We start from the raw sequence: 27,520 nt of genomic DNA, 5'->3' as shown, positions 1-27,520 counted from the left end.
CCCAATACAAAGCAAAGGTCTGGCCTGTTAATTGAAAAAAACCTTGGAGTTTAAAAAAAACATGCTTGACACTCAGTGTCAGTTGGCCATATTAATCACCCGCCGGGATTGGAAAGTGAAGAATTATAGGTACCAACCCTAACCATTGCATCTAGTCTTTCCCAGGTGATGTTAAGGAAATATTGCCAATCCTTAAACCTTGCTGGAGTGGTGATACTGGGCTTATTTCACTACAAGAGAAGTTTAAGTTAGACGAGAAATATTTGCATGATTATACTAATGCGCAGGGAGAACTTTCTTCTAAGGTTTATCACTTATTGAGTGAGTATGTGGAGACGATGGATAGGAAGAACTGTTTTGTGTGTACGCAGATTCCTTCAGTCAAGGAAGGAGTCACCTATCATAGTTTGCCCCTAACCTACGGGATAAGTTGTAGTCTGTTACTAGCAAGGTTTTATAACTGGGAGTATATTCAATACTTCTAATCAAATCATGAGGTTGTGTTTTAGTTTGTTCCGATAATTAGGTATTTGAGTTAAGTGGCTAAGGATAATGACATGGTATTAGAGGATTCTTTTAACCTACACTGACGTTTGCCACAGCTTATGCACACCGCAAAATCGGACATGCTTGCTTACACCTTTAGAGAAAAGATTCTTAGATCACACTGATGATAGGAGAAAGGAGTTAAGGGAGAAATTAGAAAAATGTTTAGAGAAAAGGACTTACAAGAATGATTATACTTATAGTGCAATTAAAACGCAAGGGGAAATTACTATTTGTGGGTATGAGTGAATGTAGGCATGCGTTTGTTTCAGAGTAAATTGACTTATGTTGAATGGGCAGGACCCTGCAATTCCAGGGATACACTATATTTGTGGACTTAAATGCTTATTACCGTCTTCCAAGAGGATGGTAGGGGACATGTTATTTGGGCATGGTTTTCCCAAAGATTTATCACATGGAGAATTTGAAACAGTTTCCGAAAGTGACTGAATTACATCATAAGAGACAGAGGAGGGAGTCCTCTTCTGCTATTGAGGGAGATATAGTTGGAGTGGTGATTCCTTCAGTGGGAGTCATTCTGACTTTGATTAAGATTCGAAAGTTGTGTACTATTGTGGAGTTTATGTAGAAAATTAATTAACGTAGAAAAATAATGCACGTATTTAAAAATGTGGCCTCGAAGAATGGCCACCAATGTTCACGAAATGTACTAAATAATGATTAATACTTATGAAATAGCGAATATGCACTAGACTAATGTAGTAATATGTGATATTAAGGGTATTAAGTATGCTTTACCTTTATTAATTGTAAGCCTCGACTTTGCAGGTGTCTTGGCCTATTTTGCAAGGCCTCATGCAGAAGCTGTATTTCTTAACAGTTGATAAAAATTGCTGGCCGAGTGAATTAAATTGAAATGTCCACTGTTTTGTGGAAAGTGCTTAACAGAAGCTTTTCGTGAGAACCGACTGCAAGGAGATGATGTTCCCGCTAGTGTAACATTTTATGTGTAAAGTGTGTGAGACCAACTTTCCCAGGACAAGAACAATGAAGATACTGACTGGAGTTGAAGATGCAACAATATTGTTACCCGACGAGCCAGATGAGAACATCGTAAAATGGACCAATCAACTGCATGTGAAGAGTGAAATATTAGAGTTCATTGATTTGAATAGAAATATTATTGAGTAAAGTATGAACATACGATTAACTGACCAATGGGGAATAAGGGAATAGTTTAGGTGACTGATATAACAACGCGACAGAGGAGAATTATTCAGATACTTTAGGAGAGAGAGACTTATTCAGATTTTTGAGAGAAGGAGAGACTTCAGGAGAGATTTGAGATTCATACGGACATTGGGCTCATCTCGGACAGAGAGCCTGATGCCTTGCTGATCGACTGATGACGAAGACTGATTTTGCTTTGCTGACCCATACAGAGGATAGGTATACATTGAAATGTGACTAGGATGCGTTTTATGCTTTTCCTTTCTAGGTACCAACTGCGCTGTTTTGACAGATTCATAGCTAGATGTTTTCCAAATTTGCGTTTCTAGATTGTTCTGCATGAAGCCCAACATGCGGCTGCTAATCTGACATTCGTTAAGGGCCCTCACAAAATGACTGCTAATTACAGGGACTAATTGATGAAATACCTTGCTGAATTCCATGTATGCTATATTTTTGTCGCAGCTGACTCTGCTATTGATAGGCACTGTAACTCTGGAATGTGTCGTAGTTCAAGCTTTGATTAGATTGCGTTTCTTCCACCGCTTCGGAAAACCAGTGCAGTTTTTTTTGTATGCGTTTCATTTGATTTTGAAATTAATCTGCATGACCTTCGCATTGTTAATATAGGGAAATCAACTTTGTAAACTTTTACTAAAGGTGTGGTTATTCATGGCTGAAAAGTCATGGTGTGACATTTACGCAATATTGATTACTAATGATTGTTGATTGTGTATTGATTATGTACTGGAGCCATAGTAAGAACCTCTTAATTGGGAGTCAAAAGGTTCATCGACCTATTTGCTTCCCCTTGTAAGTTTACTTAAAAAGGTCTGACACGCCAACAGTGATATAGTTATATCACTAAAAAGAAATCCCAACACAAGTGGTTTTGGAGCATTTCAGGTCAAAATGGCAAAATGGACACAAACCAAGATGATAAGTGCTGACTGTGACTTCTACAGCTAATAGCACCATTTTCACACTCGTCTTAAAACAAAGTTCTCAAAACAAATTGATGTGTTGAACATACTGTAAACCTCCTTATTGCCCTTTTACTCCCAACTCCCCAATCTCCTTTCACAAAGTGTCGTCCTCATGTGCCTTCAACTCTCCAGAAGGAAACGACAGTTCAGGACTTTCAAACATTTGCATTTTATTCTACTCTGTGCTTAAAAATACATTCACAAAAAGAAGAGATTTTGGCTGAGGAATCATTCATTTTGAAACTGGGATGAAGGGTTTCATTGCTTATTTTAGTGTTCAAAGGCAATGTAGACAAGTTGAGCGACTGCGCTCAGTGAGAACTGAAAAGTAATTCAATCATTTACCATAATTAAATAAAGAGTACCGATATTTAACCGTCCATTTAATAAATCTCGTAGATCAATTATTTTCAAGAGGTCACTATGTAACCAGAATGAGCAGTAAACAATGGAAAGTGCCATTTCTTCAAGAACCAGACGGTAGCAAATACAAATCCATAATGGCAAAAGCCAAAAGTAAAGACGGACAGACTTTTTGGCAACCGCACTGAACCAAAGTTGACTCCCTGCAGACTGTACCCTACGTGGGGAGAAATAGAAGTCTTGAGGAGTTCGCAGAGTGAAACCAAGTTGAAGATGTAAATTTGATTTCACAAGAGTACAACCACATTGTAAACTATTTAAAACTTTCTTAGAAACCATGTACCAGAAAGCAGAATTTCCAAGAACAAAACAAGTGCTGCCAACAATAAGAAAAACACTTGCAAACAGTGGGGAAAAGTAAACGCAGCATTACAGAATTCCGCTATGTTCTGAAGTTACGGCATTACTTAGCAAGCTGGATCTAAACGAACCTTAGCAGAGATCAGTTACACTCGTTATGAAAAAAATAGGATTTCAGGTGTAAACTGACTGAAACACCATATCTGAAATAATTTCAAGCTTGCAAGTCAGAGCCCATCAGTTTTCTAATTTGACCAGTGCGTGGGATAAATACAGTTCCGACTCAGAACTTTCCGCTTTGCCAATTTATACAGATGCTTGGATAGATGGGGGCTCTCAGAATCAGTTGGCAAAGACACAGTGGCCAAGGTCTGTGAGTGTATATATATATATTTTTAAGACCCTGACGAGTATAACTGTAAAACAAAACTTTGGGACACCACAAAATTCAGCTCTGCTCAGTTAATATAAATTGGGTCACCCACCCAAAACTAAAAGATTAAAAAAAAAAAAAAAAAAAAAAAAAAACACACACACCTACCTGATAATAGGGGTGTAAAAATTGATCCGGCCCACCCGTTAAAGCCATTTGTTCTTTTGGTATTGACAACTGCTCTCAGACCGTCAACTCCTGCAAAGAAAGGAGAACCTAATAAGCAAACCTGTAGCAAACAGCAAAGAACTGCAGTGCTCATATACCTTTGTGTGTATTAGTAATTGAAAAAAAAGCTGCTTAAAGCGCACTGGAGACTTCACATTATTGCACATTTATAGGTACTTTGAATGCACTGCTGTTTTGGCATTCAGTGTTGTACAATGCAAATTTAGCCAAAAAGGTCTAGTAAGCGTAGCCCTGTTCTACAGTTGGCACAACTATGCGAAACTGCACAAATTAGTAAATTCAACCATTTTATCCATATATTGTTCAAAATCTTTTAGCATAGGAGCCTGGCACCTGTTCATTAGTGCCCATCTGTAGTTTTCAATGTACCACATGTTCTTTCCTCAATTCAGTGCACTGAGAACACGTGAAAACATACGAAACCAAAAAAATACAGGGAGTGCAGAATTATTAGGCAAATGAGTATTTTGACCACATCATCCTCTTTATGCATGTTGTCTTACTCCAAGCTGTATAGGCTCGAAAGCCTACTACCAATTAAGCATATTAGGTGATGTGCATCTCTGTAATGAGAAGGGGTGTGGTCTAATGACATCAACACCCTATATCAGGTGTGCATAATTATTAGGCAACTTCCTTTCCTTTGGCAAAATGGGTCAAAAGAAGGACTTGACAGGCTCAGAAAAGTCAAAAATAGTGAGATATCTTACAGAGGGATGCAGCACTCTTAAAATTGCAAAGCTTCTGAAGCGTGATCATCGAACAATCGAGCGTTGCATTCAAAATAGTCAACAGGGTCGCAAGAAGCGTGTGGAAAAACCAAGGCGCAAAATAACTGCCCATGAACTGAGAAAAGTCAAGCGTGCAGCTGCCACGATGCCACTTGCCACCAGTTTGGCCATATTTCAGAGCTGCAACATCACTGGAGTGCCCAAAAGCACAAGGTGTGCAATACTCAGACATGCCAAGGTAAGAAAGGCTGAAAGACGACCACCACTGAACAAGACACACAAGCTGAAACGTCAAGACTGGGCCAAGAAATATCTCAAGACTGATTTTTCTAAGGTTTTATGGACTGATGAAATGAGTGAGTCTTGATGGGCCAGATGGATGGGCCCGTGGCTGGATTGGTAAAGGGCAGAGAGCTCCAGTCCGACTCAGACGCCAGCAAGGGGGAGGTGGAGTACTGGTTTGGGCTGGTATCATCAAAGATGAGCTTGTGGGGCCTTTTCGGGTTCAGGATGGAGTCAAGCTCGACTCCCAGTCCTACTGCCAGTTCCTGGAAGACACCTTCTTCAAGCAGTGGTACAGGAAGAAGTCTGCATCCTTCAAGAAAAACATGATTTTCATGCAGGACAATGCTCCATCACACGCGTCCAAGTACTCCACAGCGTGGCTGGCAAGAAAGGGTATAAAAGAAGGAAATCTAATGACATGGCCTCCTTGTTCACCTGATCTGAACCCCATTGAGAACCTGTGGTCCATCATCAAATGTGAGATTTACAAGGAGGGAAAACAGTACACCTCTCTGAACAGTGTCTGGGAGGCTGTGGTTGCTGCTGCACGCAATGTTGATGGTGAACAGATCAAAACACTGACAGAATCCATGGATGGCAGGCTTTTGAGTGTCCTTGCAAAGAAAGGTGGCTATATTGGTCACTGATTTGTTTTTGTTTTGTTTTTGAATGTCAGAAATGTATATTTGTGATTGTTGAGATGTTATATTGGTTTCACTGGTAATAATAAATAATTGAAATGGGTATATATTTGTTTTTTGTTAAGTTGCCTAATAATTATGCACAGTAATAGTCACCTGCACACACAGATATCCCCCTAACATAGCTAAAACTAAAAACAAACTAAAAACTACTTCCAAAAATATTCAGCTTTGATATTAATGAGTTTTTTGGGTTCATTGAGAACATGGTTGTTGTTCAATAATAAAATTAATCCTCAAAAATACAACTTGCCTAATAATTCTGCACTCCCTGTACATGCTACAAACTGGTTGGGGCAAAGCTCTGGTCTAGTGATATGGCAAACTGTACGTGGGTTATTTTTTTATATGCTTGCAAGCATTTTCTTTTTATTAAACATGTTAGACTGACTGTTTTCTTTTGCACCGTAAAGACTCAACCACACAGCCAAGCAGCTAAATAAACTGCAGGATTAGAAGATGTGTGCCCTCTAATCTTCCTTTTCAGATTGTAAGCCTTTCCTCTCCAAACCACACCCCAAATTTCAAACACCTGTATGGTGCAAGTTATGTAGGCATGCACCAGCCTTGCCCCGTCAGTGAGTATGGAGTGTAGAACAAAAAAAGGAAATGTGCTAGTTTGATGTCCATTTTATGCAATCAGTGTTGTTGCCTTCCCATTTATACCAATACAACTGTATTTTGCTTGGTGCGTACAAGAACATACCAGCTCTCGTCAATCATGAGTGACTAGATGCACGAATCTCTCCCTTCCCATCCACCAATCACCCCCTCTCCACTGAAAACGGTGCTGTCCCTGGTGTGGGGGCAGGCTGGAGATCTCAAAAGAAAAGGCATTCCCAGCTTTCTCTTCACGAGTCAGCTCTCTTGGAAACTGTAATAAAAGCTGCTTGAGCAAACTTAAGTGAGATCTTGGACCCAAGTGTGACCTTGCAGATGTATTTGTAAGCAGAATACTGCCTACCTGAAGGGGCCTACTTCCAGACAAAAAGGGGTGGTACGGGAAAGTAAATAACAGGCAGCATGCAGTACTTGTGGGTATAGACAACCCAAGCTGAGTGACTAAGCTACTCTTCTTGTACTCTGCCAGAAAGACTCTTGTCCAATCAAGTTACTCTAGGAGGTGGAGCAGTATAGTTCAGATCACATTTAGTCCCATATCAAACAATGTACAATCAGAGCAGATCCTTTTCACGTCTTTACTGCTTTTCAGTGCTTACCATCAGACCGTACACAGTGCATTACATACTGTACAGTTGCATACATGCCAATATACCCAAATCAGGCAGGAGAATGAGTTTTTAAATTACAAAATGTACTTATTAGAGCAATCTCCTACTAGAAATTGCATCTGCTTCAATAGAGGGCAGCAGGGAAAATAACGTACCCTTTAAAAAAAAAAAAATATCTCACTCTTTGCTGTTCTAAAGTATTGGAATGTATGCAGTAATCCAGAATCGATGTATGTGTCTCATGTACATGAGCCCATCTCGTATCTCACGAGACACGACAGCATAGCATTAACAGTAAACAAGTAGTTTTGGGTACTTCAAACTACGGAATTCATTATTAAATTTTCAAGGGTCAAGATGAAGAGGAGTTCTAGAATGTCTCTGCACAGAAATGGTTTGTGTGAACTAAACAAGAATCGGTAAACGTTTCCAAAGCAAATGGGATTCTCCTTTGCTAGATCTAACAAAAAAAAACAACCACAGACAAAGCCATGTTGCACAGCAACGTGGGGAAATGTGCAACATGGCTTAAAATGAAGAACAAAAAAAAAGCCACAGTTGACCGCAATATGTCTAATAAATACACCTAAATAGCACTGGCATTCTTGCAAGGTATTTTGCTTTATTTTTTTGTTACGGACGGTAGGAGAGTTGGAGGCAGCAGGGGTAACCGTGGAGAGGGGAGTAACACAATGAACATTGTGAAGCTGGGGGGGTGGAGTCAAGCAACACAGGGGAGGATATGTAAGTGGAAGAACCACCAGCGTGCAAGGAGGGCGATGGGCAAGGGACACAAGGGAGGTGTGGCGAAGGTGAAGGTAGCAGCTACACACCTCATTCATTTGTAAGGGGTCTCATTATTTGAGTTCCCCATTTGAATTTAAAACTGTAATACCCTCGGCTAGGGTGAACCCTCAAAGTCACTAAATTATCCCGTCCCCTACTCGCTGGTAGCTATGGCACAGCACAGATGGCTGAATTTAGGCAACGCAAACTATTTCTAAAGTACCAAAACTGTAATAAAAATAATGTAAAACAAGAATCCCAAACAAAATTAAGAGCAACTTGTAAAACAAAATGACAAAGTGACAAAAGTCCAATAAACGTAACCAGAAATATTCCTTTTAAAGGTTTAAGTAGGAATAGTGTTGAGAAGCAGAAAGTGTCAATGATTGCAATGGTCCTCTTACTCCAGGACCTAGGCACAATTCAAGGCAGAACACGAGGAGCACAGGTTGAATACGTCAATCAGGTTCATCCCAGTCAGAGATTTACCCTTCTCACATTAGAATTGAGACTTTAGAGACTAAAGACCCTCCCTGGGACCTCAGGGGAGACACCTAAAGTTATACAGGGGAGCCCCCCTGCAACTTGAATCCCGTTAGTTTGAAAAGAGTGTCAGCCTTATGGCCCTTTACGTCCACTTTGAAGGATTGAACATGCTCCCTTTTGTACCCAGTGTAGAGTTCCTCTTCGATCACAGCCAGCAGGTACAAGCTGCTTCTGCTCCTCCTCAGATCAAGCAGTGTCCAGAAGCAGTTGCTTGGATGCACCACATTTATGTCTAGCACTAGCTAGTGGTTGTGAATGACTCCTGGTTACACCCTGACCAAGGGATAAATGTTCCCAAGCCAACCCTAGCCACTTTGAAGATTTTGGCCATCTTGAAAATGCCCAGCCACACTAAACTTTAGTTCTATGGGCTGGGGGGGGGGCAGGAACTATTTTATGGTAATCCTAATATCTTCTCACATCTAATACTAAAATACAGGTTAAGGCGGCAGCCACTGTACACAACAAGCTCAGAGCCAGAAGTCTGGTAAGAAAACAGAATTCCTCAGAAAGACAGTACATACAATTGTCTTGTCATCCTGTTCCTTTTTTTTTTTTTAAAGTAGGTCCCAAGTATTTTCTGTGAACCCAGTGGACCTGTGAAGCAGGTTCCAACACTGCAGTGTCAAAAAAGCTGCCCACAGCCCCCCCACCTTGCATATTCTGAGGATTAGAGGAGGTAACTCTACTAATTCAAGCCAGTTTATTGTTTCCTCCTTGGAGGCAGTTCATTCCTGTTTTTTCACACCTATTTGAATGTTTATAACAGCTGGGAGCAGTTGGACAGCAAGTGTAAATTAGCCTCCAGGAGCCTCAGGCATAGAAAAAGTAGCTTTCTAGAAGTTACCTTCCCTTAATATTTATTAAAAATCCAACTTAACCACTAAATTCAATTTTTCATTCTATTAAAAACAGGTTTAATTATTTTGTAGCTAGTCACAGCATCAGTATTTATTATAAGTAAATAGAAGTATTTAAAAGTGCACTCCAGTGATTGCTCCTCTAAGAGGCCAACCAGCCAGCCTACCTACAGTAAAAGAGGTGCTAATCACTCGAAGGACACATGAACATTAATTTTTACATGTCCTACTTTCAAATACCATGCACAATGCCTTGTAGGCTACAAAGGTCTACACAGGAGTGACTTAATTAAAAGGGCCTGTTGAAAGGGTTTAATTACATGTTTACGCTGCTACAGTCATTCTACAATGGAAGGCCTGAAGGTTACTACTGCGTTACTCAGACTCATCACTTGTTCAGTGTTCACATAGGGGGTCGGGCAGTCTATGCTTTTGGATTAAGAGGAGTGTTGGTAGTAAATTAAACCCCTTAACCAGGTTTTTTTTTTGGGGGGGGGGGGGGGGGGGCGGGGGGTGGAATTGAGGGGAGCATTTTTTGCCCAGGGTGCACAGGAGCAGAAAATGTTAAGAGCAGATAGCCTCCATGCCCACATAAGACAGTGGCAACGATTTCCTCATGGATGGAAAGATTGATTATTTAAATTTGAGGCACAACATCAGTGTTGGAAATCAGCTACCTTGGAAGACCACATCAGAGACCACCAGGCATTGCAAAGACCAGAGGTAAGATGATGAGAAAACAAAAACAAGTGCTCCAAGGAGGTACAATAAACCTCTACCCAACTAAATTTTAAGGTAACACCAATGGTCATCGCCATTAAAAGTGTTTGGTTGAAAAGGTATTTGTGGAGCAATGGTATGCAGCATCATACAGATTTAATTCTGAATATTCCAGTGTTCTGAACAAAAGGCAGCTACATATCAGTTCTGAACTTCTGCTGCACTTCTCAACTTGTCTGGCACGTCTTAAGATAGTGTTTTCTCTTACCCAGTAATCAGCATGTTGCTTGTGAGTGACGTGTTGCAGGCGTCACCCTCAGATGTTGAATGCTAATAATTAGATATGCTCCTTCCAATAGTTTCATCAACATATCTTCATTAAATATGATCTGTTGTGGGTCGGATGTGCTCACCATTTTGCTTAACATTCAAATATTGCTCATTGACCAAAGGTCGGGAAATGCTTTCCTTACGTAACTAGTGCTGCACTGTTTGCCACAAAGATTGCGGAGGACTGCTGCAGAAGTCTAGTAATAATGACAGCATTTGCTTAAAATAAGGAGATTGCTTTCCAAACATTCAAGTCCAGTTTGTGGGATAATACAATTGCTAATAGCACTACGAAATATGCAGCTGACGGCAATCCATATACACCATTTGAATGTGGTACGAATGGAGGTAAGGAGAATTACTGTATACCTGAAGTGCACATACATCTGGCACAAATATTTGGCTGATGTATATGTAAATGCTTCCCACATGCTGCACTAGCTGCCACTTTACTCTTATTACTCCTCCAATAATTTCTCATGTCAGTGGACTTTCATTTATTAATTGCATGGTTCGGTGTTCCAGTATGTCTTTAGGAAGACTCATCTTTTAGGCTGTGGTACAACAGGTGTGTGTCTGTCTTATGCCATTAAAGGCCTTCGAATTCAAAGATGAAACTTGGCAACCTTCACTTCCGGGAACTTGTGTATGGTCAAAGCTAAATGCCTTCTCAGCACTTACCCGTCTGGCTTGTTTAATGAAACATAAGAAAGCAGCCCAACAATGCATCCTGCCAAAACATTCTAGCAGTTTTCGCACATTACAAAGCAATGTTTGTGAGGACTCCAAAACCATGCACAACTGGGAAGCCAGAAAAACTTCAGATATTAGTAGTTGGTATCCAAATGTACATAGATGGCATTCACTGAAAAAGCAACAAGTTCATTTCCTATGGTAATGCGCTACCTAGTGGATAGTCTGTCTGCAGATTGAATTCCCCCAGGCAGAAGAATGAACTCAAACTCTCCAGCACTAGCGCCCACGTGCCAATCGGTTGTGCCACGGGAACACGAAGCAACCTCACCACAATTGCAGAATGGGCCACCAAAACCTACATACAGGCACCACCCTGTGCACTGACATCAGTTTATCATAAGCAGCTCTCCAATGCAAGGGTTGGCCCAATATGCCAATCAGGAACCAAGGGCGATTGTAATACATCTATAGATAACTCAAAAGAACCATTCACTGTGGAGTCCTTTCAAAATTACATTTAATACGGGGATGCAAAATCCATCCAGAAATAAAGATCCAGCTTTAAAATATTTTAACCATCTGACCAATTATTGGGTTACTGAATACTTCTATTTACACATATACAGTGTTCAAGGTTAAACGCTCTAGACAGTAATCACACGGTGTGACAAGGTGACCGGTATGTATACACGAAGAAACAAATTAATACTCCAGAAAATGATTGGACATAAGGTGCCAGCATGTCGATGTGTTGTCTAACCTGGACGGTGTTGCGACCTCTATAATTAATGAGGTCATCATCAGGAATGGGGGAAAACAGTGGAGAGCACTTCGACTTAACGGAATAATTAACATTGGTGGTAGGTTGGTTAGACATTATACAGATCAGAGGAAAGATGTGTGACTTACAGGGCCAGAGGTCCCTGGAGAATTGAGTGGAGTTGCAGGGCTGCCAATTTGCATAGGAACAGTAGGGAATAGGTTGCAAACCGTGAGTGTGCAGAACCAAACATGGGACTATATTGAAACCAGACAGAGGTTCTCTCCAGAAGGGTGAGGTGTGAGTGGTGAAGAATATTTGGTTAGAGTATCCATGAGAAAGAAATACAGAAGACAAATAACTTGTTAATGGGTACTTCTATATGCATATTCCTTACCTTTAAAATAGATACTAAAGCAGTAAACCACCCACAATGTTGAAAGTCTCAGTAGTGGATTTCACAAAAGAAAACCTTGCTAGACAGAGTAAACCTGTGAATCAAGGCAGTAGTGACTGATGAGTCACCCAGGAAGCCACCTGGTAGATGTCCAGTAAAGACACACCCTTCATTGATCCTTAGATGAATTAATGTATAAGCCAAGGGCTCTCTTGATGTACATTTAAGGAAGCCTGTCCTGCTTGGAGAGATGCGACAAACATGGAGGGAGCATGAAAGACTGCTCCACGTGGAAGGGAGATATTCTTTTTGGGAGAAAGGATGCCTGGGTCTGAAGCATCTACCAATGCAGAAAGAAGGTGGTATATTGTGGTTGTACCGACAGCTCCTGCAGTTCAACAACTGAGCACAGAGGTAATGACAAAGAGGAAGACCGACTTAAGGATCACAATTGTCACTGAAAAGTTGTGCACTGGCACAAAGTTAAGGTCCCACTGCGGCATAAAATTTGCAAAAAGAATCGCATGCAAATCCTTTCAAAAACACACAGCAAATGGTGCGTTAAATAAGAGGGGGTGATCAGGCAAACGTAGAAAGGTCTAGTGGGCTGGCAAATAACCTAATAGTACCCGTGAGACAGACTTACTTATCTAAAGAATGGAAAAACAGAATTTTACAATGTTTATCCTCCAACAGGTACTCTAGCCTGTCTTCTCACCTGGCCACAAACTCTGCACAATGTCCAGAGTAGGCAGAGTTCATGGATAGATGGCATGCAATCAAGAGGGGGTCTGACATTCGCCACCACTACATGCAGGTCAAAACCTCTTCACTGTTCTACTTGATTTCCATGGATGGAGGTGTAGAGTATGCCAATTCAGATGATGAACCCTGCCCTATTACAAGGGCAGCAAGTCCTCCCACAGAAGTAGAGGACGTGGAGGGCAAATGCTCAGCAACTTAAGAGTACTACAGTCTTCAAGCCCAGACTGGAGCAGTCAGGAACCTGTTCTCTTCTGACCTTCAGAACTCAAGGAAGAAGGGGCAGTGGTGGGAATGATCAGAGGAGAGGACATCTCATAATGGGGACAGAGGCGGAAATGCTAGTGCACAAAGGACCAACGCGCCCTCCCCACTGGACGAAGGTGCCTTGAGCTATCTCCCGATGTATACTTCACTCGTGATGATCAGCAGAAGGGCATCTTTTGAGCCGGACCGCTTCAGGATCTGGCCAGATAGCTGACGGAAAGAATTTCTGGAAGGTCCAGCCAGCATCACAGTTTCAGCTCTTCCTAGCACAGCACCGTGACCCCACAACACTTTTTGTATTGCAGTACCACACATAGGTTTTATTGTCTGTTGGAAATTGCATACGGCTGCCCATGATGGAAGGCAGTAAGGCCCATAGAGCCATAATGCTGGCACGTAGCTCTGGATGGTTTATGCTGTGCCTTTGCTCCACCGGAGGAGGGCAGCATCTAATTTCCACCTCATCCATGTGTCCTACCCAGCAACCAGCCAACATATCTGACACCACTGCAAGCGATCAGTGGGAATAGGGAGAACCACGTCTGGTTGGTATCTTTCATCCAACACTAAAGGTCCAGTGCCACATCACTGGACATGTGGATGTGGTCCACAACACACCCCTACTATGGAGTCCAGTGCAGATGTCCATTCCATGTGAAAAACAATAAATGCCAATGGGCATGAGATACCAGAACAATACAAGAGGCCTAGAGACCAAGAGGCCTCAGAACCATCCAGGCTAGAACCTAGGACTTAGTCTGCAACCTTAAGATCATAACCTCAATATTACATTCTTGCTATAAAGGCACGAAGGTGCTGAACGGCAGTGTCCAGAACTACAACTAAAAATAGGAATTCTCAGCACTGGTCGCTTTTGAGATTTTGGTTCACTGATTGAGAATTCCTGGGCAGCTAATTGTGAGCCTTCAAAAGCAAGTCATTAGAGTACAAAAAGGCCTGCACTCCTGACCTGCGAAGAGGGGCAGTGACCATCACCTTCATTAAGGCATGAGGCAATGGCAAATAGAGTGCTGCCGTCACAATAAATCGAAGGATGTGCCTGTGGGACAGCAGGCAGACACAAAAGTGCATGTCCTCAAAGTCCAAGGACATAATCCAGTCCCTATGGTCTAGCGCTCGCAGGAGCTAGGTCAAAGTTGCCATTTCAAATCTGTCAATCTTAAAGAAAGGCTTCTGGAACCAAAGATTCTAAATTGCCCTGAGCTCATCATCCTTCCAGAGCATCCCAAAATAGCAGGAATATCACACTGCCTCTCTAGGGCCATTAAAGTGCATGTCCTTGAGATTCCTATAGGAATCAAGAAAATCCTGTGGCGCACATACTAGCGGGGCAACAAATGACCATAATAATGCAAACAGCATGAATTTCACAATCCATGGTGTTCAGTGCAGCCCACAAGATGCACTTTGCTGCATCGTGTCCACTACGGACCATTTGGACAAAAGAACTTCGAACTCTCTGCCATGGGTCATGAACAGAGGATAGCATCTACCGCTACCTTGGCTTGCCAAGTAATCTCCATAAAGTAAGTGCTAGCTTCTGTTGTCATACCATGGTTGTCTACATTCATAACAGGAACATCAAGGACTAGGTTTTGCTTTAGTAAGTGGCCTGAAGGCAGTGGCATGCCTAAGGTTACTGCCCAGCTGAGTAACTGAACTCATGTAAATGGCAGGGAAAAATCAGAGGGAGGGGTGTGTGGGTGTTCTGTTGATGTGCAGGGGAAGGGGTGAGTTGTCTTACCACTTTTGGCATCTTTTCAAAGACTTTAGCCCAACATCCTCTACACTGAAATGTCAGACCTTGCTTCCCCATCTGCCTATTGGATCAATCACACCCATTTCAAATTAAATTATTTTTCATGGTCTTCATCATTTGTTAAACCTGGATAAGGATACATGCGCCCTATCACGAGATCCTTTGTTTGAAGTTTGCAGGCATGGCCAGATGAAGACCTTTAAAGGCCCTAAGCACGTAAAGTACTTTGGTGCATATACATCTTGCCACAACAAGTGCTGCACACCCTTAAGGCTTTTCTTGGCAATTAACATTTATTTGTTCAATGTCATCCAAACAGACCAGACAACGTGTTTCGACTCTCCGCCTTTCTCAAGTAGGTTAAGTCTGTTTCCTCAAGTTATTCTCACACACACAACTTATTAGTGCAACGCCATTTTGGGACTTGTAGTTATTTATACAATCACATCCTGAGGCTCGTAGTTCTCAATTTGACCCATTCAATACAGTTCACAAATATTTTCTAGGAGTACGATTTCCTGATCTACTTCTGTAAGTTATTGTGAATTCATGAAAGGCACTAATTCAAAGACATAAAATTGGTGCACTACTGTGATTTTCTATCAGAAGTGGGTCCCTAATTAGGTCTGTCGTTAACAAAGACATTTTGTTTTTATTAAACTTCTATTTCTCTATCAGCTGGCTTTACTGTGAGGATCTTATCCACAAGGAGCATATTGGCACACAAAGTTTTGTTCAGTGCCAGGTACTACTGTGGCAATCAGTGGCATAACAAAACTGGAGGTGGCTCCCCTGCAAAGAACATGGAAGGGGACCTCCTCAACCACCCACCCCACACCCCTCCACCCCCAGCCAGCGTAGGTGCCGTGCTGAGTGAGTCCCCTGGTGGGGGACTGTGGGGCCTTTGTTAGGCCACTGGTGGCAATGTGTGCTTTTTGAGACCAAAAAAAACATTTTTGCTTTTTGTCAATGTGTTTTACAATGGTGAGGGCCTGGCAGCTCCCACAACAATAAAGGGTTACATAAGCCATGTCAAAACAAGACCCGTATAGACAAAACCAAAAGACTCACAACAATTTTGGATCATTTGGCTTTTCCAGTGCTTGTTTATTTTCATGCTTCCTGTAATCTCAATGAAAATGGTTATTCTGATTTTCCATCGGTAATATTTTTCAGAAATACTAGCATGCATCAACACATTTTACCAAATGACGCTTCAAAGAAATAGCACCGAATATTCCATAGCAGCAAAAAACATTTTTCCTACTTGCATTTTTTTCTGAACATTTTATTTTGAAAGCAAAGAATCATACTCTTGCTTACAAGTTTCTGCAAACATTTGCATCTAATCAGAGCATTCTGGGAGAAAATGTTTATTTACAGTGCACACCCTAATAAGTCTTTTCATTAATGACTCAAACACAAGTTCGAACAGCATTAACATATGGACACATACCTTTAACTGCAGACCGTTCACTTCTGTCAACTGGCAGCCAAAAGGTTTGTGTTGCAGGGGGTTGGGCCTGCTTGTCTTAAGGACAAAAACATGAAAACTTGTTGCCCTTGACCTCAAACAATATGTCCTGGACGTTGGGCAATAGAAATTGCACAGCCTTGTATGAGGGTCTGTGGTCTTGAACCTTCGCTGGCACCAGCAATTAGAGTGCTCCGTTTTCGCAAGACCATTTGGCAGAGAAGAATATTATATATATATATATATATATATATACACACACACACACACACACACACATACTTACCCAGTAGCCATCTGTTTGTGCATGAAGTGCTGTAGATTCATATGCTTTGCATAAGTCCACCATCTAGTGTTGGGCTCAGAGTGTTACAAGTTGTTTTTTTTCAGAGAATATTTTGAAGTCATGGGATCAAGTGACCCCCCCGCCCCTTTAATACTGCGCATGGGTATCAAGTCCTTTGTTAGATTGTTTTCCCCGCAGAAGAGTGAAGTAAGGAGTGTACAAGTGTATATGTACATATAAAGTAAAGAAATAAGATGTCCATGCAATGTATATACATATTTACAATATACAGTACTACTATGGCCACAGGCTTCCGAAGAGGTGCATGTGAATCTACAGCACTACATGCCACGAACAGATATAAACTGGGTACGTAACATTTTCCTTTCAATGGCATGTGTAGCTGTAGATACACATGCTTTGCATAAGCAGTCCCCTCCCAAAGTAAGTGATGGCTAGCCTGTAGGAGGTTGTGTAGTTTGAAATAGTGTTCTACGCACTGCCTGTCTAACGTTTGCTTGTTGGCGAGAACACATCCACAACAGTATTTAGTAAATGTGAGTGGTGTAGACCATGCGGCTGCTGTACATATGTCTGCTATTGGTATATTCCCCTAAGAATGCCAATGAAGCTCCTTTTTTCATAGTGGAATGTGCATTATGAGCTACTGGTAACTGTCTTTTAGCTTTAAGATGGCAAATCTGAATACCATCCATCTAGCTAATCCATGTTTTGGAATATGATTACCTTTGTGAGGTTGTTGAAAAGCCACAAATAGTTGCTTGGATTTTCTGAAATATTTTGTTCTGACTATATAGTACATGAGAGCTCTTTTAACATAAAGGGTGTGAGAGCTCTTTCAGCAACTGAATCTGGCTGTGGAACGAAGACTGTCCATTCCACTGACTGATATGAAAAGGTGAAACCACGTTTGGTAGGAATTCTGAATTTGTTCTTTTGTTTTTGTGATTTTGAAAGAAAGGTTCTTCTAAAATGAATGCTTTAATATCACTAATTGCTACTAAAAAGGCAACCTTCCATGATAAAACCTAAAGAGGGCAAGAATGTATGGGTTCAAATGGTGGCCCCATAAGTCTTGCGGGTACAATGTTAAGATTCCACACTGGCGCTCTATGGGGAATAACTCTTTTAAGACCTTCCATAAAAAAGAGTTTATAACGGAATCATAAACAGGGAAGTATGTTCTCAGTTTTAGAGGCAAGAAGCTATTGCTGTTAAATGTATCCTAATAGAGGAGTATGTGAGGTTTGCTTTTTGTAAGTGTATCAAATAGCAAACAATATCCTGTATTGAAGCTTTAAACCCATGGACATAATGGTTACGTTCGGTGGCGCAGCGCTGAGGCGCCACAGTCGTAACCATTATGTCCTGTGACCAGCCCATGGGTGGTGCGCTAGCCCTCCTCATATGGACCTCCCATCCCTCCCAGGGAAGGGAAACTGCTTCCCCTTCCACCCTGGGCGCCCCGCCCCACCCAGTGGCAACTGATGACGTGAGCTTCCAACACGATAAGAAATGAAATACTTGAAGGATCTACACCAGTGGTTCCCAACCTTTTGACTTCTGTGGACCCCCACTTTATCATTACTGGAGCCCGGGGACTCCCACTGACTCTTTATTGGAATCCGGGGACCCCCCCCACTGAGTCATTACTGAAAGTTGGGGACCTAATCTATTAATATTATTTATTTTTTTAAGCAGCCACGGACCCCCTGAGGAGGCTTCGCGGACCCCCAGGGGTCCCCGGACCACAGGTAGGGAACCACTGATCTACACAAATGACCCCTTGCTGAATTCAGAATTTTGTCTACTTTTTAGAAATACTTAGCTGTCAGTGATCCAGCATTGGTTTCACACCCATTTCCGTCACTAACTGGAAGGAGGATCTACATAAATGACCCCTTGCTGAATTGAGTCCCATCCCCCCGTATAGTGAGGTTGTTGAGATGAGCTCCCCAACTTATCACTGATGCATCTGTTGTGATTGTGGCCTGAGGTAGAGCGTTCTGAAAGGGCTGCCCCTTTGTTAGGTTGGTGTAATGCCACTATTGCAGAGAGGCGATTCTGGTGGTCCAACAACACTAGATCCTGGATTAGACCCTGTGCCCGAAACCATTGTTAAAGCACTGCTGTAGTGGTCTTGTGTACAGTCTTGCAGTGGGCACTATTACTATGTATGAAGCCATCATTCCCAATAGTTTCATCACTAACTTTACTGTACAAGTGTGGTTGTATTGTAGTCGGGATAGGAGTTTGTGAAATGCTCGAATCCTCACTGGGTTTCGGTATGCTAATCCTGATTGAGTGTTCAGAATTGCTCCCAGATACGGTTGTATTTGTGATGGCTGCAGGTGAGATTTGTGGTAACTGAATGTGTATCCTAGATTGTGTAGGATGTCTATAGTATATAGAATGTTTTGTTGACAAATTTGAATTGTATTGGCTTTTATCAGACAATCACCCAGATATAGGAATGCATGTATGTGTTGTCTTCTGAGGAATGCTGCAACCACGGCTAAGCATTTGGTGAACACCCTTAGTGCGGTTACCCTGAATGGTAGCATCTTGAATTGGTAGTGCTTTCCTGCTATAACAAATCTTAGGTAATTTTGATGTGCTGGATGTATGGGAATGCGGAAATAAGCCTTCTTGAGATCTAATGCAGTATTGCAATCCTGTTTTTCTTGTAGTAGTGGAATTATGTCTTGTAGAGTGACCATATGAAAGTGTTCTGAAAGGATGTATTGATTGAGGGGTCAGATCTAAAAACTGGTCTGAGAGAACCATCTTTCTTTGGTGTGAGGAACTATAGTGAATATACTCTGGATCCCTGTTGGGATATATTTCTATGGCTCCTTTGAGTAGAAGAGATTGTACTTCCTGCTTTAATAAACTGAGATTTTCCTGAGTGAGTGTGTGAACGAGGGGGATGTTTGGTGAAGTAGAGTAGGCTCTAGACAATAGCCATGCTGGATAATTGATAAAACGCATTGATCTGTAGTGATATTGTGGCTAAAGTGTTGCCAGTATTCCTACCACAGGAGATGTATGCTCTGTGGGGATTTGTAATAAGTCACTGTTTTGTTGAGGTGATGGAACTTCTGGAAGCGGCTGATTTACTTCTTCCCGTATAATTAGATCCTTTGTAAGAGCCTCTGAATTAACCTCTGGTATAGAAGTGTGTGTATAGAGGCCTTTGTGTTTGCTGTAAGGTAGATGATATTGTGGTTGATGGTTTGAGACCACCCGTAAATTGTGGCCTACGGAAAGTGCCCTTAGATGGTATGGTGAATAATACACCCATAGCTTTAGCGGTCTGAGACTTTGTTTATCTATTGTGGTATCAGCCTCTGGCCCAAATAGATGCTCTTTATCGAAGGGCATGTTTAATACTGCTGGTTGCATCTCTTTCTTCAATCCTGAAGCTCTTAGCCATGCATGTCTCCTAATGAGTATGCTGGTGTTGACTTTCCTTGCTACTGTATCAGCTGCATCTGCTGTGCATCTAATTGTGTTGTTAGAAATAGCCTTTCCTTCTGCTATTTGTTGTCCCCTTTTTTGATGTTTCAGTGGAAGATATTGTACCAAGTCTTCCATCTGATCCCAATGAGCCCTGTGATACCTTGCTAGTGAGCGCTTGGGAGTTTGCAATCCCCCAATGGTTAGCAGCTTGATTAGCAACCCTTTTACCTGCTGCATCAAATTTCCGACTGTCTGGAGGAGGAGCATCTCAAGGAGACTGGCTATTGGCTCTTTCTTGCTGCACCTACCTCTATCGAATCAGGTGGTAATTGTGTTCTAATAAAAACTGGATGAGCTGGTGCAGTTTTATATTTTTTTATCCACCCTGGATGTAATAGTTCTTGCTTTCACGGGTTCTTTAAAAATGTCTTCAGCATGTCTAAGCATACCTGGAAGCATAGGGAGATACGGATACTCTTTATGAGTAGATGTTAGTTTTAAATAAAGAGGCATCCTCAATAAGCTCTGTATGTAACTGTACTTTATGATACGCAGCTGCTCTAGCTATAACCTGATAATAAGCAGTGGTATCTTCAGGGGGAGATTGTCTTGCTGGGTATAAATCTGGATCATTAGGGAGTATGAGATCTGCGCCATATATATCCCATGGGTCTACCTCTTGTTGGGGATCAATTAGGTAATCTGCATGAGGTGATGTACATGATTCCTGTGAAGAAAACTGTACTGAGTGTGTAGGTGGGTGGGGTAGCAGGAAGGATAGGAGTATGCGGTGGTGAAGGCTGAGGCTGTTGGATTGTCTTTTGTTTCTCCTCCTGTTTAGAGACCTTAATAGGTGGAGGCAGAGCATCCAAAGTCTCTTGAAAAGTCAGTTTTCTTTTCATTGTTGGAGGAGAGGCTATGATCTTTCCTGTTTCTTTGTGTATTTGAATTTTGCGCTGTTTAGCGTCCATAACCTCTAATATAGGTTGTGTCTCTGATGACGCGGTAGCTGGGGAATATTTACTACCAGCAGTTTTGGTTCCAAAGGCTTGGATATGGAATGCTTGACTCGGACCGAAAAAGTCAGCTCCAGTGCTTTAATTTTTTCTGTTCAGAGGTGGAAAACACGAGTTTTGGCTTTATACCGAAATAGATGTAGCTGACTGTTTGGTATATGCCAAATGCACTTTGGTCTTTTGTTTTGGTGGCGAACCGGAGGGGTGGTCATCTGAAGGTATTTTTCGGGTCAGAGCATGGCCCGAAGACAGTGGAGGACTCAGACCGACACAGGAGTCTTTAATTGTCTTTGTTTGGTGTGACGGGGCTGATGTACTCATGTACTGCACCGGCGGAATATCTTGGCTGTCGACATAGGAATCCAGATTCCTATCGATATCTGCAATGGAGACAGCTACACGCTGTCCTATTTCTTTTTGCACGTGTTCTTCTCTGAAGATATCTGGTGTGTGTTCTGATGACTTAGAGACCGTCTCCATTCGATGTGCCCACCAGACCCGAAGTCTTTTTTAGATCGAAACGATCTGCAAGCGTCGCAGGTTTCTTCTCCATGTTCCAGAGATTGCACACCCAATGCTGATTGGTGTAGGGAAATTTGGCGTGGCACTGAGGACAGAACCGAAACGGAGTCCATTCCATCAGCCTAACATTGTTCGACTACAACGAGTAGGCCCAAAAAGGTCAAGGTCGCCCATAAGGGTGTGTAATCTACTCAGACAACTACAATCGGAACGACTATAAGAGTAGAAAACACCATAAATACCGACGTTTAGAGACAGTTAGAGAAAAGTTCAGAGAATACCAAACCGAGATATAGCAAAGCAAGAGGAAACACATCTGGACCAGACTGCAGAAAGAAAACAATCTAACAAAGGACTCTATGCCCATGCGCAGTATTACCAAGAGGAGTCATCACTCAATCCTGTGACTCCAAAACCCTCAAAGAAAAACAAACTTGTAACACTCCGAGCCAAACACTAGATGGCGGACTTATGCAAAGCATGTGTATCTACAGCTACACATACCATCGAAAATATACACATACACACACACAGACCATAATAAACCATAACATTTTATATTTCCAAATGAAATAAAAAACTTGAGAAAATGTTTATTTTTGTCTACTTCCACTTTTATCAGATCCTCAAAGGCAATCTCATGCAACATCTGCTGCTAAACTTAGCAGAGATAAGGCATTCATCCTCCTTGTTGCATAGCTGTCCTTTTGGGATTTAATATACTTCAACTGAGAAAAATCAATGCTCAGCAGAGCAATTTGTGACCATTAATGTTTTTTAAAAAAATATACAAAGGCAACTGTCGACATTTGGAAAGGCACACTCACTATTGTCTTCGACATTTATTAATAAAGTTCAGCATGACTGAATCTTGTTTTTACATTTCTTGTTGCGCTGATCTTATGATGCACATGAGTGAAACTGCTGAAGCTCAGCTGAAACTTAGGTTGGGCTGACAACCACAGACTTCATCGCATGTCACAACTTTTTACTCCAGAGAGAAGCCCCCAGAAGTATCAAACTAAAGCAGATGGATTTCAAATGAAATGGGGAGACTTTATGTTCAATAAACGCAGGAGTGCAGTCATCGAGAAGTGTATGGTGGATGGGTGTATGTTAGTCTTGTCCAGGCAAATGGGTGCAGAGCCCAGATGTGTGCACATAGATGATTTGAGCTTAGAACTGCCAATTCTCCATTATAGTCTTCAAAATAAAGGAGCAAGACCAACTCGAGGTGGTGCTTAATTTGTTAAAGTTTGAAATTAAAAAAAACTGGAGCTAGAGCTTTAGAGCAGTGGTTCCGAACCTTTTTCCTTCTGTGGACCCCCACTTTATCATTACTTGAGCCCGGGGACCCCCACTGAATCATTTGTAGTATGAGCAAACAGTGGCCTCAACTGAAGAACTAGCATGCTCTGACAAAAAGTGAGGCTTGGTTAGGAGCCAAAAAAAACGACAAAGCATATGGTGGAGGTGTACTGCTTTGCCTTTTAAAAATAAACGCAAATTCGGAAATGAGCCATCCTTTCCACTAATATTTCGATTTGTTTGAATTAGCATTTCATAGGTTGTGTAATCCAAGATGTATACTCGTCTCTGCATTTTTATACATTTTTTGACGTTCACATTGTAGAAAGTGGGGTTATAACACCACAGTTTTATCTTTATACCATTTGGTTGCTATTCATGGCACGTGTCGACACAAATGTAGTGTACAGATCGCACCGTAAAATATAAAGTTTAATTGCTCACTGTCTCGTAGATGAAACAAAAGCGCCGTTTTAGGTGGAGTTTACAATGTCCATCCTTGCATCCACACAACCTAGGACTAATGGAGGCAAGAGTTAATGCAAATGTTCGGTTACTAACGCTAAAAGAAAAAAAAAAAAAAATAGTTTACAATAAGGGCCACAAAACTCGATGCAACTAAAATTTGTCAAAGGATTGCTTAATTCGTCAAGGGATAAAACCTGGGGCGTTGTGAGAGTTCAAGGGAGTAACATGAAAGCAAGCCTACAACAGAGACGTCTCTAGTGCCTGGTTTATGGCAAAACATTAAGAACATGTTTAAAAGTCCTACACTTTCCATTTGAAATAGGGACTGTAGTAAAGCACGAACACTGTTCAAGTGGAATCCAAGCCTGAGCTTCCAGGAGTGTGAGGCAAGTGCCATCTTTAGCACTGAATGGGACATCCAAGGTAGTAGTCAGGTGGTGCGATAAAAGGTGGACCTACTACTTACTGGAGGGAGTGGGGGCTATTCTAGTCTTTATTAAAGCATTACTAACCCACTAGACTCCGTTACCCTAAAGACACTCCTTAACAAGCATCGCGGAGAACCACGAAGGACTCCACGCAACAGAGTCTTTGCATTCTAGAGGTACAACATGATCCGAACATATCTTCAGGCTGGACTGCGAGACGTGGGGCAGGCGCAGATGCTCCCTATGGGCCCGACAGACGGCAACAAGGAGTTCAGTCACAGGCCAACAGCTCATTCTTTCCTTAACTGGACCACCAACTAAAATAAGCGTGGCTATTTTTAGATCGTTACTCCAATATCGGTGCTGGAGTGGGCAGCACAACTCTGCATACTGGTCATACCAGAAATTCCTATAATATTAAATTGATTTACACTTGTCTCAATGGCAAACACGCGACAGGCGCAGGCGTGAAACGAGGACGACACTGGCTGCTTACAAGAAGAGCAGAATATCGAGTCACACGAGAAGGTCAACGGGGCATACCGTGCAGTTAACTAAAGAAAAGCAGGCTTGCTTTTAGACGGATTGCAGAAAAATGTTAGTAGAACATGCGGCATTAAACCGCATTTAAAGGTTTACCTCTATAACGCATCTGCATTTGACCAGGGAAAGTATTTCACAATCCTTAAACTCGTAGGTTCAGAGGCAGCATGGGGATGTAGACCGATTGTGTGCCGACAAGTCATTTCCTCTAAGGGTAAAACTACAGCTCACCATCTGACGCCATGCCTTTTGTAGAACAAATTGCCAAGTTAAATGTTTCATCTACTGTGCACATGTGAATTTTCCTTAACACGCTACGCTTAGGTGGGCCGACTGTTAAGATCCAAAATTGAAGACTGCTAAACCCACAGCTACATCGACTTGCTCTAGTTAGAGAACCACGCATGCTTTGCAAACATTGTACTTCCCTGATTAAAACCAAGTAGAACAAGCATTATAAATGCAGTAGGTCTCGCATTTGTTTGAGTTAGAGTTAGAGCTGTTGGTGTAGTAAATGGCAATGTCTTTTACCTTTGTATGATTGAGCGGATGTATGTGGTTTGAGTGGAATTATGTGAGTTGGATTGGAATGGTTAGTTGTGTAATTGTGTGGTGTGGATCTGTGTAGTGGAAATATGTGGCATGGTGTCCAGTGCAATTATATGTATAGCAAGTGGTTTTTAATATGATGCAAATTCAATAGACTCATTTGTTGTATTTGAATATATATTTTTTAATTGTAAGCTAACAAATAAGCCAAGGATTTATTTAAATGCGGCAGTAGGATGGAGACAGACGTGGTGTGAATATGGAAAGGGCGAAAACTTGCCACAGGGTGCTCAAAGTCAAATGTTCACATATGTTGATGTGGCGACAGACACCGGTGTCACCAGATGTAATGTCTGCAGCTGTACCTTTTTTTTTTTTTGTAAAATGGAAAAGCACGACTAATTTTGTTTTTAAAGCTTTTGTGGTAATTTAAAATTAAAGTGTCATGTACAAGGCAGCATGTTGCTTAACATCAATCAATTTGTACGGGAGTGTGTTTTCCGTGACTGTATTTTGTTTCTAAGTGAAAGCACTCGTCTGCTTGCGCCCCAGATGTATTTATGTGAGAGAAAACCACAGTGATTTCATTTTTTTGTTTTAATTAAACACCATATAAATTAATGTATGTATATTTAAAGATTGTACCTAATTTTTCAAAGTGTTGTAAGGTAGTATTTTTTTTTCAGTTTATTTGCACATTATTCCTTTACTGAAACTGAAATGTTAAACATGCCGCTTTGAAGAGCAAAACGGAAAGCTTTTTATTAATTGCATTTCAATCCCGCAGTCCGTTAGAAATGGAAAATGGGGGAAGAGAGGTTTAACGTTTATTTTGTTATATTAAACATTAAAGGTTTCAGCTGCAAGGCAGCGAGTAGCTCTGCCGTTATAGCGCCGCGTCTAAAGCGTGGACCTGCTCATCAAGTCAAGCAGAACATGAGCAACTGAAGGAAGTGCTCCAGCCAGTGCTCTCACCCATCCTGTCCATTTCCAAGAAATATCACTTGTGTTGTTGTGCAAAACAAACACGATACTTGTGTTTGTATTATGCTTAAAGCAGTAGAGCAAGACTAAGTATAACTTCAAAAATAAAGGGGACTGGGAGATTAACTGGTCCACTGTACATCCTCCCTTATCATACTGTATCACGCAAAAAGGTACACTGTTCCAAAACAAATAGGACAACCTCAGAAAATCTCTGGCTGTCTTAAGGCATGGCGTACTTCAGAAGCAAGGGCCCTCACGTATCATTGGGCTTGCTCCATGTCAGAATGGCACTGCAATGTCTGACGGGACCCTAATAGGGGCCACTTAGCCAAAAGTCTGTACAAAGGATTAGAGTGAAAAAACAGGAGAGATGGAAAAAAGTGTTAAAATTGACTCAACACTCCCTTAAAAAGCTATTTTTATCAGTATCAGAGAGCGCTGGTCAAGGTTAAAAATGAAAAAAAAAAAAAAAAAGTTAAGGGAAATAATGATCCTTAACTCTTTAAAAAAAAAAAAAAAAGGGGGCGTGGTTAGAACAATTTCTTATACCACTGTAAGAGTCAACATATTTTGCGCCTTCCAATGTCCTCACAGATCAAATGGTGCTTCTTCAGGACTGAGTGAAATCTTATCCAACAAGTTAGAAAGGAAATAATGTTCTATGGTGAAAAAACAAAAACAAAAACAAACATCTGATAGTGAGACTCTACTCACAATAATTCTCAGTAGGCTCCTACAACTGAACCAGACCTGTAGTCAAAACACACAAAAGGAAGAAAATGTAATGTAATACACAATAGTGCAATAACCCATTTCCCACCTTAATCTGGGAGAATTATACAATTAATGCTGCTTTATTGTAAAAAAATGATAAAGTTCATCATGGCAGTATGAGCTTTAACAAAATTAAAGATGTGGCACACGTATTTTAAATGCACTAGTTTTAATACATTTTGCACTCTCCCCTTTGTCTGAAACCAACATGATTGTGTCACATATGACCTAGGAAAGTACAGAATCCTCAGGTTTTTTTTTTTTTTTTTTTAGCCAATAGATTAGCATGGCCATAAAGATTGCTATCTCCCTTACTAGCTGCATTTTCTTTTTGTTACACAGACATACAGTAAATTACCCAAAAACGTAATGTGATACCAGCAACCGAGTCAAGAACCCTGGTTCCCAAGACAAAGTCTAGAGCAGTAGCATTAAAGGCACGCATTTGTTTCTGTGTAGCTTAAACCATGTACACATTTCCAATGTGCTATCCCACCAGACAACAGCACTGTGTAATAATCTGATATATTCACCTAGGGACTGCATAGACGCCTGCTGCTATACACCGCTCAGAAGGGTTTCAGACGTGCATGGTTTGTGCCTGTCCCGCATCTTTTACATTTAGCACATTTGACAACTATGCCACACTAAGCGCAACAAACATCAGCCGGTCTGGTTTAAAATGTAATAACTCAGGAGACTACGCGTGATGTTAAAGCAGCTGCTGGTCATTCTGCCCCCAAAAAACACACTTTGAGGGG

The 27,520-nt window shown here is 41.4% G+C and overlaps 1 protein-coding gene across 6 annotated transcripts in view; it reads right to left on the bottom strand.

Annotated features, from left to right (window-relative positions):
- GRB10 (growth factor receptor bound protein 10) overlaps positions 1–27,520 on the bottom strand; it is a 573,160-nt gene that overhangs the window by 449,044 nt on the left and 96,596 nt on the right. For all 6 annotated transcript variants that reach the window (XR_011199846.1, XM_069216800.1, XM_069216783.1 and 3 more), the window contains one exon: positions 3,988–4,077. Coding sequence is in view for 5 of the 6 variants with exons in the window: in XM_069216800.1 (XP_069072901.1) it covers positions 3,988–4,035 (48 nt within the window). In the remaining variant the exon portion in view is untranslated. The remainder of the gene's footprint in view (positions 1–3,987; positions 4,078–27,520) is intronic.

This window comes from Pleurodeles waltl, chromosome 2_1, assembly GCF_031143425.1.
Source record: "Pleurodeles waltl isolate 20211129_DDA chromosome 2_1, aPleWal1.hap1.20221129, whole genome shotgun sequence".
NCBI lineage: Eukaryota > Metazoa > Chordata > Amphibia > Caudata > Salamandridae > Pleurodeles > Pleurodeles waltl.
This window is presented reverse-complemented; position numbering and strand designations above follow the sequence as displayed.